The sequence below is a fragment of the Mytilus galloprovincialis genome, chromosome 8, assembly GCF_965363235.1.
Source record: "Mytilus galloprovincialis chromosome 8, xbMytGall1.hap1.1, whole genome shotgun sequence".
In the NCBI taxonomy this organism is placed as follows: domain Eukaryota; kingdom Metazoa; phylum Mollusca; class Bivalvia; order Mytilida; family Mytilidae; genus Mytilus; species Mytilus galloprovincialis.
This window is the reverse complement of record NC_134845.1, coordinates 87,176,039-87,196,432: the sequence shown is the minus strand read 5'-3', so window position 1 is coordinate 87,196,432 and position 20,394 is coordinate 87,176,039. Positions and strand designations below refer to the sequence as shown.

Genomic DNA, 20,394 nt, shown 5'->3' with positions numbered 1-20,394 from the left:
TAATCTTACTTTTAAAATACTTTAATAAAAGTTCGATTAAATACTCGAGTTACGATCATCTTTCAAAATACAATAGTTGACTTTACGACCATCACACATTTAAAGTTACGACCATCATGCTCGAATTTTTTAATGACTTTTTTACAAAAATTGGAATAATTGATTTATTATTTTATGTATCAAATTTGGTTTCAATATCAACGCACTGACGATAAGTGTATATGAGATAAGCGGTTTGGCTCAAATGAACCTTTTACTGCACGAAAATCGGAAAAGAAAAACTTATCTCTAGAGTTGTCTCCCATTTCGGATGGTCCATACATTACGTTAAGACCATCCGCTTACCACCAGTGATTATTACAAAACATCATACAGTTTAAGACATACAAGATCGTATTCTTGCATCAAATTACTCCAAATAAGAATTCATTTAAGTCTGAACATTTTGACATTGTTTATTTTATCTTATCAATGTCAGTTTTTTAATGTTCTCACAACTTCCGGTTATGATTTGTCTAAATATCAATGACACTATATCATCACAATTTGATGAATACATTTCTCTCTTACGCCTGGTCAACGAAAACTATTATTTCCCATTGCCTAAAAAATAAGAATGTATGAATGGATGAAACACACAAATTACACACCAAAAAACACACAAATAGCACAATACTTTTTTTACAAAATAATAAAAATAATTATAAAAGAAGGGAAACAAACTGTAACTCGAAAACACACATAAATGCACAATTGGAACTACAATATAACCCCTCAGGCACCCATATAGTTGAACATATGCATTCCAAAAGTTAATTAGATAAATTGATAGTCGTGTTGTTAAAAAAAAGAATGTAAATGCACACCATTAATAAATCAAATTTGGTTATTTCATATTTCTTACCCACTATTTCGCACGTGAGACCAGAAATATTAGTGGCACATTGACACTGAAAGTCATTACCAATCGATTGACAAGTACCGCCATTCAGACAAGGAGCTGATGCACATGGATCTGAAATTATAAATAAATACTAGAACACACCCGTGATATCGCGGGTCTGTGACTGAATTAAAGTATATAAATATGTAAGCCTTATTTTAGTATTGGTATTGTCATCTGATAAAGTCATGCCGATTATAAGATATACAGTTTTCTCTTCTTTCAAAATCTCTCTGTTTGAAGCCGTCGACTTGGAACTTATCAAATATTGGTAATATTAATTATTTGAAAAACAAAAGGACTTGGAATGGAATATTTTTTAATCAACAGCATTGTCCTGTATTAGTTATAAATAAAGTTGAATTTTTTGATTTGATGTTTTACGCCATGCCGGCAAACAAATTGAAAACTGTATCTATACGCATTATTTTAAGTCCAGATTTTTGAATTTAGTAATGTTAACCCTGTGATTATGACCCGTGTATATAGCAAATTCCTAAATACACCGTTTTGTGGTGCGCCTGTCAGATGCGGAACGTACAGATAAGGTAAAAGGTAACATGTGAATATAGTATTGGTATCGGTATCGGATTTGACCCGGAACTTGTTAATAAATGGCAAAACTAATTATGTGGAAAACAAAAGGGTCTGAAGTGGTGTAATTTCTAATCAACACCATTGTCCTATATTAGCTATATAAAAAAAAAAAATTCTTTGATTTGTCGTTTTTACCCCATGACGGCTGACAAACTGGACCTCGTTATTTTAGTTTTATAGTTTCAGAATCTAATGCATTCTGGGTAATATTTTCAAAAATGTACCCCTAAACGTCGTGATTGGTTTAAAATGTCATAAACAAGGAAAATTTAACCAATGACGTGACGTTATTTCATTTTGGGGTAAGTACCGTTATTCAGACAAGGAGCTGATGCACATGGGTCTGAACTTATAAATAAATTGTTGTTTATGTTGTCTGGTATCAAATAACCCTATATAAAGTGACTGCAGCAAGTTTGTTATTGTTTTTAGCTTCTCAACTTTAGGTATAAATATGATAAAACGAAATACGGAAGACATTGACATTATCACCTATATCACAAACAAATATTTCACTCCTGAAAAAAGAAAAGTTCAATTCATTTGTCAGTCTACGTTCAAGGTAGGTGTGATTCAGATATCCGTCAGGATTAAACCAATTGCTCTATATTCTACCACATATAATGAGGCAGGTCGTCAATGAATTTGAACTATAGACTGAATGATTGTTTTTTTTTATGACTCCAAGGTGATATTTTCATTGACGAAGTCGTATGAATATTTATTTAAACGTCACAAAGTCGATTTCCGTTTGGTACTTAAAAACATCAATGAATACGAGTCAGGATCAATTTTGAGAATTTGTATATTGAACGTTCAAGAGATATCCCATGATTACTCCAAAATCTAAGTTTTGGTATTTAAGGTTATTTGATTGTATTTTGTATTTCTTCTTTATTTTGTGTTCCTTCTTCATTTGGTATTTCTTCTTTATTTTGTGTTTCTTCTTTATTTTGTATTTCTTCATCTTATAATATATTAATTTGCATATTTTCTATTTAAGAAGAATACAACACTTGTTTGATGATAACGATTTGTCTTTCTCAGCGTTTATATTTTATCAACATCCCACTACCCCCTCCCCCTTTCCAATAAAAAAAAGCCCAAACAAACTCATTCCCCCCTAGAAAAAACATTACGTATTTTTATATATGATTGAATTAATGTTAATAGATTATTGTTGATGCAACATAACATAAAGGGATAGTATATGTGATCAATCGAAAAAAAATTCTGGTGTTAATATTATCGTGGATACAAGAAAAGCTGTTTATTTGTGGAGGATAATTTATTTCGTGGTTTTTCAAACAATGTGCATGCAGCCAATATAAATAAAGACTTTGTTCAGGTTTTAAATGATGGTAACCCAATACCCATGATATCAATGAACATTGGTTTTAAACGAATAATAATGAATCAAAAGTATAGAAATACTGTATTCTTGATTTTATAATTTTGATTTATAGAAGATATGTATATCGTTCATTATATAGGCTCTTATAGCACGTTGAGGTTTAACATGAAAAAAACTCATTGTTGAGAATAAGACAAATTTTACGAGATAACATTCTAAAATGAAGTAATAGAAGAAAGGTTTAATGATATATTTTCAGAAAATTAAAAGAAAATATGATGTCACCGAATATTTTGGATAATGCAATAAATCAATAAGTTTTCTTTAAATAAATATACAGTCTAACCAATAACTTGTGAATCTGTCTCCAAATTTGCAAATTGAGGCAATGAAGTAGACCGAATGTGTAATGCGATTGTACAATCCAATAAGGCGGTATACAATGAGTCAACCTTAATTCTGCACAATATATCGGCGAGTTTGACCTATCAACGACGTTATACAAAAACACGCAACATGACATGTGCTATGTGTAACATAGGTTACAATTCTATAGCATCTGTGATCATTCAGTCTTCATTTTCTATGAATTATATATTGGTGTTTGTCTTTTTGGCGGTATTGACTTTGTGCTATTGGGTTTTCAGTATGCACGAATCTGAATAAGATCCCCTTTTATACCGGAAGCAACAGCCTGTTAACGTAGAAATGAGGAAAGTTATGAACGAGAATATTTCTACATGTATAGCCATGGTCAGATATATAAATGTATATCTGTGGCAACACTGTATTTCATTGTTCGTGATATTGTCTCCTTTTTATCAATACATTTCGTTTGGTCATTATGAACTGTTACTTATAGCATTAATGTTATAACGACATACTTTCCCCTAGTTTTATAATGCGTTTCGAACTATGCTAACACGAAAGACAATATTAATTAGAGCAGAAACTGTGTAGAAACTTTAACTTAACGTACCTACACACAAATGTCAGAGAAACGGAAGACGCGACTGCACCAGCCTTTCGGTAAAAAAAAAATCCCTCGAATATTGCCAGACTTTTTCAGTTAAATTTCCTTAAGAAAGACCAGTTAAGTAGTTTATATATGAAAAAAAAAAGGAAACCAACAAAAAAACCTGCACTCCGAGCAGGGATGGGGTAATCGAAAATGTAATGGTAAATAATTAAGTGTAATGCATTACAATTTTCCATGTAATTGAATGTAATGTGTAATTGAGCATTTTTTGAATTACATGTAATGGTAATTTAATTAATTACATTGAAAAAGGCATGTAATGCTCAATTACTTTTGAATTACATTTCAATTACATGTACTTCTATGGTGTTGTAAACAGATAAGGATTTGTGTTTTATAATATTGGTAAAATTATATTTATTTTTCAAGTATTGATATCTAATATGTAAAATCTGTTATTTATTCTGAAGTTTATGTTATTTATTTGACTTACAGATTTTTTTTAAATAGTCTTATAATTTAAAAAAAATGGGAGGAGTATATATGAGGGTTGTTCAGTTTTTAAGAAAGAGACTTTTAAGTAAATAGATTGATAATTAATTAATCACCTTTAAACACAAACAAAAAAATATGTCACTGTGAAAAATCTTTCTTAGACAGTTCATAATTTAGAATTTAAAATCACTGCACACAAAATCTTTTTGTTAAATTAGTATACACAAAAGGATTCTAGAAATAAAAATTAACAGCTGTAAAAACAAACAGCAATTAATCAGATTAAAATGTCCAGGGGCAATGCCACTATTACATGCATTTTATCTAATTAGCACGATATTGCTAATATTTAGACATAATATACATTGTTTGTACTAAAAATTATTTTCAATATTGTGACAAGCACACTTATTAATATTTTTAAAGTAAAAACAAATATTTTTAATTTATTTATATTATCTTTCTTTATATTATGTTAACTTTAAATGGCTTCATTTCTGAGATTTAAAAATACCCCTTGATGTATTGACAAGTAAATAGGAACCAATTCCCTCTCCTATCAATATGATGATCTTTTGATCATGGTAATTCTATGTTCTGATCAAGCAACATCTGCCACATTAGCTAGAAAGATTATTTAGAATAGCTATCAAAGTGTTCAGACCAGAGAGATTCAGACTAAATGACATAATATTAGAATAACTAATGATTATCAAATGCAACGCTTAAACTATGTTTACATGAATATTTTACAGATGCATTATATATACATGTATGATATATATATTGTTAAAAAATATCATGATGAAATGTAATGTGTAATTTAATTAATTACTTTAGTAATGTAATTGTAATTTAATTAATTACATTTCCAAAACTGTGTAATGTGTAATTAGTGTAATTGATCATTTTTGCAATGTAATGTGTAATTTAATTAATTACATTCCAATGTAATTGACCCCAAGTCTGACTCCGAGGACAATTCGAAACGGTAAATCCATAATCCCCTCAAAGAGATTAATATTGCAATGAATTACCAAAATACGATAGGGTAAAAACTAAAATCAAATGTAATACTTGGAGCTGTCGTAGTTTCTATGGGGACATTCGCTGTAATCACTGGTGCCATGGTTGGAGAGGTTGTTGTCGTTGTCGTCGTTGTCGTGGATACCATGTTCATCATCGTTGCAACAGCGACCATTGTTACTGCTACAAGGACAAAATCAATATTATGGATTCATTATTATTCGTTGGATGCCAATTTTCAGTGATTTTGTAGATATCCACGAATGTTTTGCGATTGGGAATTTTTTTTTTAGGAATTGATGCAAAATTTGCAAAACCAAGAAAATAAATATCAACGAAAATGCAAGTTCTCATCAATCAACGAAAATTTGTACCAACGAAACTAATGATCCAATGTATTCTGAATATTCTGATATTAGGGCATGTAGGGTATTTAAACGGTCGAGTATATATTTTTTCCTAAGTTTCTCTAAATATTTTCTTAATCAATGTATTTTCAAGTGTCAATATGTCTTCTCGTTAAATTACTTGTTGTTTCAATTTGATTGATAAAAACTCAATTTGTCCTTATTTTAGGAACATTAAGCGATTGATTGATTGGTGCTAACTTAAACAGAGATTTGCCTGTCAATAAATACCTCCTTAATATAAAATAAAAAAAGGTGTTTCGAGCTTTATTTTTTTTAAAGATGATAACAAAACAAATCTGTCTATCAAATTCAAAACAAATATTTTCAATTTATTCTTAAAAGATATTTGTCTGATTTTCATGATAACTAAACGTCAAATATATAATGACGAGACAATATCATGAATGAGTCTGGACGACATGACTCTTTTAAAATATGTTGACCTTAGACGTGGGATAGAATTTAGAATGAAAATTGGGAATGTGTGAAATAGACAACAACCCGACCAAAGAGCAGACAACAGCCGAAGGCTGCCAATGGGCTTCAATGCAGCGAGAAACTCCCGCACCCGGAAGCGTGCCCCTCAACAAAAATATATACTAGTTCAGTGATAATGAACGTCATACTAAACTCCAAAATATACAAATGAAACCTAAATTAAAAATCATACAAGACTAACAAATGCCAGAGGCGCAAACATGCGGCGGGGTTAAACATGTTTTGGAAATCTCAACCCTTCCCCTATACCTTTAGCCGATGTAGAAAAAAAAAAAAACAAACACACAACAATACGCACAGTAAAACTCAGCTGAAATTTTATCTTCAATTGATTAACAATGCAGCAAACTTTTGTTACAAATATAGTAAGCAGATTTGGAAACACAAAAACAGAACGAACTTCTATCTCAAGAAATCTCCTTGTTAGGTTAAGTAAAATGACATAAAATTGACTTTGTACACAGTCGCACTGTGATATAATATTTTGTATTTAAAACAAAATGGAGGTATCATAGCCATGACAGTTGTAGTATATTGTTATTTTAACATAAATCTCAATTGACTTTAGGCACTATGTCTGAATTGAAGTCTGCCTATCGCAGTATTTCAGAAATGTATTTGTTTGTTTCATATGTGTTTATAGGGATACGTTTTATGTGTTTTAAATACACAAATGTAAAGTAATCACGTTTACCTGCAACAGCAGCCAATGTTTGCGTTTCAGTCATTTCCATACTGGACATTGGTACTCCGAAGAAAGGGTCTGTTGAAAAATAAAGCGAATGCTTTAACTACTAGAATTACCAATTGTTACAGGTATTTAGTTTCTAAATCCATCATCATTATCAGTCTACTTTTTATCTTAATTGATAATTGGTTTTAAAAGTTTCTTTACATTAAGAACTTTTTCAAAAGATTCTTAACATTGTGTTAATGTCCAATTTATCTCTTATATTTTTAAACGTCAAACTCAATGTCAAAAGATTTTTGATCCGTTTGAACACATTTTAATGGTGGTACATACAACTACAGGGAGGTAACTCTGTAAAATAAGCTGAACGTTTTAATCACATTCTATTGTCAAGAAAATATGAAGCTTCTTAATGATCAAAATAAGTGTTTGTTAAAATGTTATGTATTCAACCAATTGAAAGATACAATGTTTAATAAACTAATGTGATGCTATAATATATTTATATTTATAAAACTATTAATGATATCTAAACTGATAAGTACATTTAACTGTCATGCAAAGATGAGTTTAAGTCGGTTAAATCTAAAAATGTATCTTTCAGGACCCCAACATTGTTTCTCAACTTGATTTTTGTGTTAAAATGACTGTCAGAAAGTAATGGAAGAAGAACACATCATTTGTGCACTTTTCTCGATATGGCTATTTGAAAGTATCTTATTCTTAATGATAATTGATATTTACCCTTTTTGGGCTATTATAATTAAAAACTAGACTTTTGTTATATTTTTCATCAAGACGTTATGGACTTATGTTAATCAAATTAACTTAAAAAAAAACCCACTTAAGGTTGCTGTTAATCTTAGAAAATAATTAAAACAGTGACAAATTGACTAATAGTCCAGTCGATTTGTGAAACAATTGTTCATATTGTGGTAAAAGCATCAAACTTTGCAGAGTGTTAGTTGAGGTAATAACTAACATTTGTAGCTATGGAACCAATTCAAAAAATCAAAATGGCGGCTCATGTCCAAAAAAAATAATAAAAAATATTAGAAAAAATATGAAAAATATATTACTTTACCACTTTTGATAAACTTTCGTATTTCTTATGACAAAGAATATCAAATGAGGACTATTGAAGTATGTAGTTGCCATCTTGAATGGTGGCCGTTTTGGAAACGTAAACTTCCAATATATCATTATTCGCTATCCTACATTGTTTTCTGAATTTATACTAAGTTTTATATGCATTTACAACTAGTTTTGCTAACCTTTTTTTTTATGCATATGACTGTTGCTATTCATATACTAGGATATATTCACCAAGTGCTCAAATACATTTAAGGCATGCATATGTTAACAAATAAATGTATTTAAAGAAATAAGTAAATTCTATTAATTGCAGTTTAGCATGAAGGGCTTATTTACTATTTTACCACAAAAAAATGCGTATATACAATATGAGTTATGACTATTGTATGTTGAAAAGGAAAAATACGTAGGTATTGAAATCACTGGAGCTGAAAAAAACCTAATAAATAAGTAACCTGTAAAGAATTTCGTAAAGTGAGGATTTACAATTCCAAGCAAATACAAAAAAGGAGACATAGACATTTGAGCTGGTACATATGCAATCAGTAATTTTTTGTAAACATACAACTGTTCCTTTAAAATTGAGAAAGGAAATGGGGTATGAGTCAAAGCGACAACAACTCGACCATATAGCAGACAACAAATTAATGAAGGTCAGGTAATGGGAGAATAACAAGGCAAAAGGTACCTATCCTGTCAAAGCATATCTTAAGATCAAAATATATTTTGTCAGGAAAAACGAAAAAAGTCTAAGATAAGTCACGGATTGGAAATACCAGCAAAATAACCAGCCACCAAACAATGATTGCAGGTTTTTTTTTCTTTCTTTGTGATGAGGTATCTGACTTTTATCATGAATCATCGACAATAATTATCGACAACAGAGTATGTGACTGTCACTTGAACTACTAACCATTGTTCCTTTAGCCAGATTCGGTGTTGGAGATTGATATTTCAGGAGCAGATATCATGCTAAATGTTTGTTAAAACTGCACGACAAGGCAATTATACAGAATTCGAGAAGTCAAGATTGTGTTATCCATGGGATGGGGCTTGCCAAAATGATAGAAAACAGCTACGACTCACAGTCTGGAACAGATATTGTTTTAATATTTGAAATTGATGATATCGGTAAATTGTACAGTAAACGTTCTTAATAAATATGATTTGTCATGGAAGGAATGATTAATACAACACTTCTGAAAAAATTAATACTAGCTGCCATAGATGATATGCAAGTACACATAAAACGTTGCGTTTTTTTCCGGTTCTCAACGAATATGTTGGGGAAGTTCTGAAACAGGCCATGTCTTTTAGTCGTGATGGTGAAGGCCTCTTCATAGTCAAAGTAACTAGACTAGTTTGAAGAGTTATGCTTGCTACTATAAAAAGATTTACAGGGACATTCAATGTCGGCTTTCAACATGAATCAGTTCCACAATATTTGAGACATCTTACTCTCTATCTAAGGATTGATAAGTTGCAGTTATATCCTTTCGACGACGAGTTGCACAATTGAACTATAATAGCTGAGAAATGGTAAGTGTTGTTTCAGGTCAACGATATTACTGAACTGTGCCTTGATGTTTGGCCATCCTGTATCATTCTTAATTAGGAAACTTATGTCTGTTGAACTAAATCGTTTCAACAGCTAGCTGTTATTGAGTGTTCCTGTAAAGCTATTCTTAGTATCAAGCATATATATTTTGCCTGCCTTCATTTTTACCCTTTTATAATAAGGTCTATTTCAGAGCTTTACGAATACCTTTGTTGAAAATCAAGAGAACTAATTTATCTTGCTTGTATGCTTGCAGATATCCTATGGCAGCTACATTCAAATTTTGTAAGATGCGTAGTATCAGTTCTTCCTTCCATGATAACTCCAAGTTGTTCCAGGCGTTTACTGTACAATTTAGCGTGATTTGCAAGCTTGGGGATTGGTACAATACATCTTCCAGACCAAATGCCGCCAATGTATTTTATTATTTTGGAAAGCACAACTCTAAGGATAAAAGATTCCTGGCTTTTTTATGTCTTTTATTCTGTCTATTTGATATGTTGTCAAGTTTTATCAATCATCAAGCAGGATACTAGTGATTTGACATCTTCAGCTAAGGGAATATGTCTTGTAGTACAGGTGCACAGTCATGTTCTAATTTTGTCGATTTAAAAATGTCGATGTATCATGGAGATCTTCAGATACATCACCACAGAAAAAATACATTGCAGTCATTGTTTTTGTTGATTCAGTACCACTTATCAGTGTTTTGTTGTTTATTGTTTTCTTTCAATTGGCAACTTATCTTCAACATCAGAAGTGTCTTTTCCCTTTTACTGAAAACTCCAAGGATAAAAGATTCCTGGCTTTCTTTATGTCTTTTATTCTGTCTATTTGATATGTTGTCAAGTTTTATCCATCATTAAGCAGGAAACTAGTGATTTGACATCTTCAGCTCTTACTTTGGCTAAGGGAATATGTCTTGTAGTACAGGTGCACAGTCATGTCCTAATTTTGTCGATTTAAAAATGTCGATGTATCATGGAGATCTTCAGATACATCACCACAGAAAAAATACATTGCAGTCATTGTTTTTGTTGATTCAGTACCACTTTACAGTGTTTTGTTGTTTATTGTTTTCTTTCAATTGGCAACTGATCTTCAACATCAGAAGTATCTTTTCCCTTTTACTGAAAGCTCCAAGGATAAAAGATTCCTGGCTTTCTTTCTGTCTTTTATTCTGTCTATTTGATATGTTGTCAAGTTTTATCCATCATTGAGCAGGAAACTAGTGATTTGACATCTTCAGCTCTTACTTTGGCTACGGGAATATGTCTTGTAGTACAGGTGCACAGTCATGCCCTAATTTTGTCGATTTAAAAATGTCGATGTATCATGGAGATCTTCAGATACATCACCACAGAAAAAATACATTGCAGTCATTGTTTTTGTTGATTCAGTACCACTTTACAGTGTTTTGTTGTTTATTGTTTTCTTTCAATTGGCAACTTATCTTCAACATCAGAAGTGTGTTTTCCCTTTTACTGATGAAATATTTTGAGGTCTGAAAATTTGTTTGACAGGGATTTGTTCCATTGTGCCTGGTCATTTTTGAGTGCTTCTGCAGTTCCATAGCCCTCATTCAACTGTTTCAAATTGAGCGAAAGGAAAACCAATTCAAGACCCAACATCTTCGTATGTTTGCATCAAAATAGTGATTGCCAGCTCAAATGTCTATGTCTGTTCTGTTTGTATCTGCTTGGCATTGCAAACCCTCACATTTCCTCTCTAGCCGTTTCACACATTCCTTCCAGTCTAATCGCTCATTATGTTCTTCTGATATCTAGCTCCAGTGTTTTCGTAATATACAATTTTGATCTTTTTCAACAACAACTTTCGGTCATAAATTATATCATATATACGTAATTTCTGTTTTAAAAAGTGACTTAGGCAAACGTGTAACAGGAATTCTGATACAGATATCTTTATTTTGTTAACATGTGCATGCCTTATCCGACCACTTTGTAAATATCCAATATAAATTAGTAAAAAAAGTATGAATGCAAACAGTTAATTAATAAGATTAGCGAATAATGATATAGAATCATATTTAAAACAGTGTGGCTCTGGCCATTGATTGACGACCTAAAATTATCCCATTGACTGGGCAGATTATGTGAACGTTTGTCTGTAACTACTACTGCTCACTATTTACTTATTGCAGAATTTAAACTGTGGGGTCACCAAAGGTTCTTAACGCCTTTAATAATAAAATAATTCGACTAATTAATCAGGAATAACCTTTATGTTTTGATTTATATTATTGATATAAAAAATCAAAACAACGTGTTATTCCTGATTAGTTTTTCAAATTACTTAATTTAGGTGTTGAGAACCTTTGGTGACCCACAGTTTAAGTGTCTTTAACAAGTACATAGTGAGCAGTGGTCGTTAGAGACAAACGTTCACCTAATCTGTCCCAGTCAATGGGATAATTTAGGTCGTCAATCAATGCCCACAGCCACACTGTTTTGAATATGATTCTATTTGAAAATCATGTTTTCAAAATGGCCATCATTCAAGATAGCTACCAAAACATCAATATAGATAAAGTCCTCAGATGACAATCCTTGTCATCTTTGATGAATATACTACATGACTATATCATAACTTCCTGCAGCAAGCGCTTAACTTATAAGTCAAAGTGAACACAGTTACTAAGGAAATGCAAATGTTTAAAGGCAGTATTAGGTTGTACTACTCTATGTAAATGTAGATGACAATGTGATAGAATATGATAGACAGAGAGTGGTTTGACAAAACATGTACATTCATTTATTGTTAGATATTTTTAACGTCAATTGAGAACATTTGAGCAGTTGATGTTTCCTATAACATTACTCGTATGATATGAAATTCATTATGTCTGCAATCAAAGATTTTGAAAGTTGTTTCGAATGAACAATATCAACAAAAAGAATTACCCTGTAGAGCCAACTATTATAAATGACAGGTGTACAAATTTCTTCTTGCTTTATTTGTACTTGTAAAATAAAATTATCCTGTTATTTTATGTTGAACAAGCGGTGGCACGAATATTGCTTTTAGAGTTATAGTTCAATTTATGATCCTCCTTGTGGTCCGCGTTTTAACTTTCGATTACTTTTGAACATTAGAGACAGTGATTCAGATTTCAACAACTGAAGTTTCAAGTGTTGGCGGTAAACTAATGATAATAACAATAAATGTACATTGTCGGAAAATATAAAGTAATTTGTACCCGCTACGAAACAGAAGAATACATCGGTGAGGGGGGATACGCTTGCTTTTTTCCTGTCTATATAGCTCAAACAAATACATTTGTATATCTTCGACAATGCATTTTTTTTTTATCGAATAATGACTATCTATTTTAGCTTAAAAAAATCACAATTTTTTCAAGATGGCCTGCATTTAATATGGGTAATATTTTTATCGAATAATGACTACCTATTTTGGCTTAAAAACCAGGTTTCATGTCAATATCTTCTCTAATATCATTTTCATGTCTTTTTTTTTATTAATCTAAAGAGATCGAACGGCCACCATTTTAAAATGGCCACCTCTTCCGCCAATTTCGACTTTCAGAGTAGGTCCATAGCTTAAAATGTTTTCCATGATATATACTACACTATGCCAAATTTCAGGCTTTTACCACAATCTGAGCAATTTTGTCAAAAAATCTGCACAAATCGACTTGACTATAAACACTATTTTACAAAATTATAAGATTATTTCATAGATACAAATATTTGATTAGTAAACTGGCTGTACATGTATCTGTAGAAAACTTATCAAAAACTGACTTCAACACATTGAATGTTACAGTAATACTGTACTGTAGTCGTGGAAATCGCGACATGATCTGTGTTAACGTGTCACGGTACTTGTCTATCCCAAATTCATGTATTTGGTTTTGATGTTATATTTGTTATTCTCGTGGGATTTTGTCTGTTGCTTGGTCCGTTTCTGTGTGTGTTACATTGTAGTGTTGTGTCGTTGTTTTCCTCTGATATTTAATGCGTTTCCCTCAGTTTTAGTTTGTTACCCCGATTTTGTTTTTTGTCCATGAGTTTATGAGTTTGAACATCGGTATACTACTGTTGCCTTTATTTAACTCATCAAACTTTTAAAAATCTTGTATTTGTAAAAAAAAGCCGCACACACATATATTTTGACATTTGAAAAAGAAGTTCAGATGAGATTTCAATTTAAGGTTAAACTTATTTAAGAGACTTCCTAGTTAAAGTGACACAGTTTAGCCACAAAAGGAGTTTCTATGGAAAAAGCAGCTGTCTATATTTTTGTGATTCATCTTACTGTTTTTCTTGAGAAACTCATTTGCCGTTAAAGTTTTGTTTGATTAAAACTCAAAAACGTGGAAACAAACCATATATTGTGTTTTGCTTTAAATTTCTGTTATGTATTTTATATCAAATAATAACTGTCTTTTAAACAGTTTGTTTTTTCAAAACAAAGATTCGACCACCCTTAAACGTTTTATAAATAATTATATTGTTTGGAGAAACATATTAGGTTAGAAACATTGCTTTTAACATATATATGAGAGCAGTGTTTTTGTTAAATGAGAGTTTGTAATCTTTTTGATATATTCAGTCCTTAATTACTTTAAGGGTTCTCATGAATAAATCTGTATTTATGTGGAACAATTATTCGAAGTTATTTATTTATGTAGATTTACAACAGAAACAGATATATAGTCCGTAATAATGTACTTTCGAGGCTGAAATTATTTTTGAATTCAACATTTGTTTGACAAAAAAGGGTTCAGACAGGAAAATATCGAAGGGAAAGTCAAACTGAGAAATTGAAAAAGAACTCAAGATTACATGGAAAAAAGACTGAGCAAAATGAACCCCACCAAATCACGACTCCTGAATTTAGCTGAGCGATTATACATTTATTACGTCTCAAAAAGGCGTTAAATGGACAAAGAATGTATATATCAATTGTGTAAAAAGTATATTCAACATAATTGTGCAAATAGCCATGTTTCAGCATAATTGCATCCATTAAATGTTTTATTGATATTCTATATAATCCTGTTGCAAAAGCCATGTTATATATTGGGTTAAAAAAAACATGATTTAGTACTAGGGTTCTTAGAGCTTCATACACAAAGGGATCTCTTATACCAAATGCAGGTAAGACCATCATCTAAGCTGAATTTTGTTGTAGGTAAGAACTTCCGTTTGCAAATAATATCGTAGCAGCGGAAAATTTATGAATATAAAATAAGTAGACGTGGTATGATTGCCAATGAGACAACTCTACACAAGAGACCAAAATGACACAGAAATTTACAACTATAGATCACCGTACGGCCTTCAACAATGCGCAAAATCCTTCCCGCATAGTCAGCTGTAAATAGTTTGTTATTATTCATTCTAGTATTGATCCACTCCTGAGCGAATGAAAATCCTTATAGATTTATTAGAGTTTATTGAAAAGAAAAGTAAAAAAAAAAAAAAAAATAAAAAATTAAGGTGATACCAAACACCTTGACTTAAATTAATTCGCCTCTGTTAACTTTCATAAAGTTCTGATAAAATATTTTTTTTGACCCTTTGACAAAAATATCAAAATTTCAAAAATCTTGACAAGACAACTTATCGGAAAACATTTGCTGGATATATAACAGTTTTACAAACACTAAATTTGACCATTGAGAAGCTTTATATTGTCTTAAAAATATAACTGGATTAAAATTTGAAGCAGATTTTACAGAGTTATCTACCTGTATTGTTATGTACAACCATAAATATAACGTAAACACATAAAAACACTTACAAGACTGAGATCTATCGTCATTTAACAATATTATTTCTTGTTGATTGTATGGATTAACTATAGGTACGAAGCGTGGAACTGGTAGCAATACTCTCTGTATTCTGCTCTGACATGGTACCAGTCCAAACACCAAAAGGAAACATAGGCTAAAACGTGAAATCTGTAATCATGAAGATAAAAAGTACTTATATTACTTAATAATTGAAAAAAAGTTTTCCAAAAAAAACACATTGCGATGTTTCGATTATGAATAATAATGTTTTATATTAAAAATAATTTTTTTCTTTCTTGATAACATTTTCATACAGTACATCTAAATCAACACATTGTCTTTGATAATAGACCCCATGAATGAGTAATTTTCAACTATAAGGTAAGTTTAGATAAATACAGAGTCATTTCGATTTATAAGTTGAGAATTCATTGACTATAAGTGCCAAAAAAAAATTAAAAAAAGTATTTACAACAACTAAAACAGTTTAACGGAACGAGAACATGTTATTGTTTATATTAATTAAAACATACCATCAGCGCAATACTTGTTCATACTTATTTCCCAAAACGCATTTGTAATTTCGGTTCAGTATTTGTCGTGATATTACTTTTTGATAGAGAGATTCGTTTGTCGTAATTATTTGCAAACCCCCAAACGAATATTGATGAGTTCAAGACAACTATAGGACATAACTTTCGGTTAAGGAATTAATGAAAATAATTCCGGTTAAATATCTTTAAAGGAATCAATGATTTTGAAATACTGATTGTGATATCACGAAGAAAAATATAAGAATAGTTCGTGTGTCCGAACAGATTTATTTTTTGATAGCCATTAATTATCAACTATGCGTAAGTCTAATTATATGAAAGTCAGTGATAATATGATTGAAATTTTATATTTGCGCAGACGCGCGTTTCGTCTCCAAAGACTCAAGCATGACGCTCGATTAAAAAAAAATGTCAAATAGGGCCAAATGAAGTACAAAGTCTGTAACTGTAGAGCAGATGGTTATAGTTACACTTTTTAATTAGTAGACATTGCTATTAGTACAAAATTAAACAGTACTTGATAAATATTTAACAGTACATTTTTATACATTGACTGATTTTTTTGTAACATGTGTACTATCAAGTATCTTTGGTTATAATATTTTCAACTAGTCGAATTATGTCTAAATTCTGTAAACCATCATAACAAACTACCGCACGCGTTGTATGCTATAGGGAAGATTCAACATACACAAATAAAAGTACATGAGACTCTGAGACGCCTTATGTTTACTATACTTAATAACTTAGGTCAAATACAGTTCACAAATATGATTATGATTACGATAAACAAAAACAAAAACAAAAACAAAAAAAGAATAATCATAATGTAATTGGTTGTAAAATGCAATGTGTTTTTGCGTTTTTTGCATGACTTTACTTTAATCAGATTTTTTAAACCTAAATATTTCATTTGTTTCGTTTACAGCTCTTCTATAAAAGCATGCAAAGCAAACCTTTGATCAACTTACAAACAATAGGTTAAAAATGGACATGCAATTTAGGTAATGTTTATTGTCCAATCAAATTCCAGTAAATAGTAAACAGACTATCTACCTTTCTTTTAAAAACATCCAAACAAACATAGGAAGTAAGTTGATCAAAGGTATGCTGTGCATGCGTTTGTAGAAGAGCTGTAAATATGACAAATTCAATCCCTACAAACATCTGGTGAATCGCACGTGTTCCGAATGGAGTTCCGGCCTTAAAAGGCAACTGTTGTATTGCTTACGGTTCACGTTACATATTTGGGGATAAGTATCAGTACACATTTCGGCAAAGTTATCAGATCTTTTTTATAAAATATAAAATGTCATGAAATTAATATTCAGTTAAATTGCACAATATGACTTGCATTTAGAAAAGTTTTTTTTTAAAGTTTAATGTCTAGTGATTTAATAAGTAACATGATTTGTAAAGCGTCAATACAAAATCAGGTTTCGATATTCATTTTGCAAGTTAAAATACTTTTTTGTTTGTTACTTTTGAAAAAAAATGTTTTGTAATGTTGCCTTTAAATGTATTAAAAAATATATTTTAATACAAAGTTTTCTTTGAAAAAAAAATTTAATATTTCTAAAGCTTATATCTCCTGTTATGGTTTATAAGTGAGCTGTTATTCAATGTATAGTCGAACCGGCAGTCTTTTAAATATTCCAAAAAAATAATGTAGCACATCGAATCTGCTCAAGAAAAGTTAAATAACAAACATACCGAACACCGATAACTGTTCACACCTAAAAGTCCCTAACCAAATGACACAATCAAAAGCTCAAACGCATCAAAGGATTGGATAACAATTATCGTATTCCTGATTTGTAACAAGCATTTTCGTATGTAAAAAATGGTAACAAAACATTGGTTTTATAGCTAGATAAACTAGTATGGAAAAAACAAACAATGATTAACCCTTGGTGTATATTTATCCTAGTTTTCTACTATATAGATGTGTGTCAGTAGAAAAATTGTCAACAAACAATTTTCTTGCACTAGATTAATAGAAAAACTATGGGTTTGAACGTTAATTTTTTTTTCTTTGGGATATGTCACTCAAACCTGCATTATCGTATTAGTACTGTGAAGTTATATAGTAATGTCAATACATTGTCATGTGAAATGAATATAATATTGACCATACTCATTTTTATATAAAAACACAACAAATGAAGAAATTTGTCGTCATTTGCGGACGTTCAGACATGTTGTTGGAGATAAATTAGGGCTGGTACACAATAAACTACCAAAAAGCACAGTCATTATAATATTTTTTCTTTGAAGCAAATTTTGATACCAAATTACACAAGCGTTCTTTATTTAAATAATGTGCCTTTATTTGTGTTATTCTCATATTGAATCTCTGAATTTTATATTCAAATTAAAGAACTCGTATGTAAGATTATAAAACAAAATATTTACCTTCATTTGAAAAATAAATTCCGTCTAGCAAGTCGTTGAAGGGTAATGAAGAGTTTTTTCTTAGTTTATCTAAAGATAGTCGTTCAGAAATGAACGTGAAGATGATCATCGTTTTAAACACTATTTCCCTACAGCAATTTGATGATTTGGTCGAGATATGTAGTACCATTTCCTTCAACACTAATAGTACATTCGTGTACTTTTCATCATGTGTATTGATATCTGATCGTCTTGATATACATACGTATACAACTATGTTCCTTAATAATTTGATTATGTTAGTATTTACCGCACACTTAATAACACGCAGTAGGATTTGAATGGGCAATTGTGAATTTTAAGGGCGTTATGTACTTGTACTGTTTATTATTACTGGTGTATTACAGGAATCAATGAACTGTAAATTATAAATTTATTGAAATTTCGTACATTAGATCCGTGGTTTGATAACAGACTCAAAAGTGAAATGAAGCACGAAGTTGAAGAGTAGAGAACCAAATGTCCGAACATTTTGCCATTTTCATCCAGGCTCCACTTTTTATCGGATTTTTTTAAAAATTTAAAATTAAAAATTGTTTATGTTTTGTTTTTTTTATGTTTTTTTTTTTATTTTTTTTTTTAAAATCTGGATCATAAGTTTTTGTATATACATTGGTTGTTAATCTAAATCAAATATAGCGTGTATAAAGTGCTTGTTGGTGACTTATATTGTTCTTCTAAGGATGAACTATATATTAAAGCTTTAAATACTAATTGTTTAGTATGATTCAAAATCGTCGATAACACTTCACTACTCGAGCGCCTCGGTACCAGACAAAAACCATTTTCAAGAAAGGCACTGAAATATATATATGACTCAGACGTATATATATATATATATATATATATATATATATATATATATATATATATATATATATATATATATATATATATATATAAAGAAGATGTGATGTGATTGTCAATGAGACAACTCTTGAGAGCAAACTGACACAGAATTTAACAGCTATCGGGCATCGTATGGCCTCCAAAAATAATCAAAGTCCATACTGCATATTCAGCTATTAAAGGTCCCTAAGTGACATATGTAATATAATTCAAACGAAAAAACTAACGGCCTAATTTATGCATAAAAAATAAACGAAAAACAAATATATGACACATCAACAAACGACAACCACTGAATTACAGGCTCCTGTTCATGACCTGGGACAGGAAAATACATATGTCGAGCGGTTAACATGTTAGCGGGATCTCAACCTTCCACCTAACCTGTGGAGAGTTGTCTCATTGGCATTTAACCACACCTTCTTTTTTTTTTATATCAAATGTATATGTGTGTCCCACTGGACACTGTACTGTAATGTTGTATTTTGTTTTAACTTTAGAAGGACGCTTCAGAAAATGTAATCCTATTTCTAAATATAAATATTTTTACATAGATATTATAGCATTCCAATTTTGATGAATAATCTGTTATTATATATCAGGTAATGTTGGAAGATTGCTAATTAGCCACAAGAGACCAATGTACGTTGATAGTAGCATTTGTAGGTAAACACATATCTTTTGAACTGAGAACAAAATGCATACCGCAGATCTTTGACGACCCCAACATAATAAATGTAAAGCTATTTTGACCAGAAATCATACAGCCTGGTCACATGTATATAAAACTCACTACATGAACACAAATTGAGACATTTAAGAACAACTACTACTACTTCGTAGATCAGACAGACACATTACATCATGAACATGATGGGGATTGTTTGATAGATCAGAATGATTTTCTTTATACAGAAAGTGTTTTGTTCAAAGTGTTACCAACTGTAGGTTGCATTATGCAAATTAAATGCCACATATGGAGCAGGAGATGCGTACCCTTCTGGAGGACCTGAGATCAGCCCAGGTTTGGTAGGTTGCGTGTTGCTTTAGTTTTCTTTTTGTATTATTATTTGTCTCTTTTTCTTTTTCTGAGTTGGCCATGGCGTTGT

At 30.8% G+C, this 20,394-nt stretch overlaps 1 protein-coding gene across 1 annotated transcript; it reads right to left on the bottom strand.

The window, feature by feature from the left end:
* Positions 1 to 271: 271 nt before the first annotated feature.
* LOC143043642 (uncharacterized) lies at positions 272 to 18,642 on the bottom strand. Its single transcript, XM_076215852.1, has 6 exons — positions 18,398 to 18,642; positions 15,437 to 15,596; positions 6,997 to 7,065; positions 5,446 to 5,577; positions 905 to 1,015; positions 272 to 603 (listed from the first exon to the last, which is right to left on the bottom strand). Exons 1-6 carry the CDS (start codon positions 18,401 to 18,403, stop codon positions 590 to 592), a joined length of 492 nt encoding a protein of 163 aa, XP_076071967.1. The 5' UTR covers positions 18,404 to 18,642; the 3' UTR covers positions 272 to 589.
* Between the last annotated feature and the right edge of the window lie 1,752 nt (positions 18,643 to 20,394).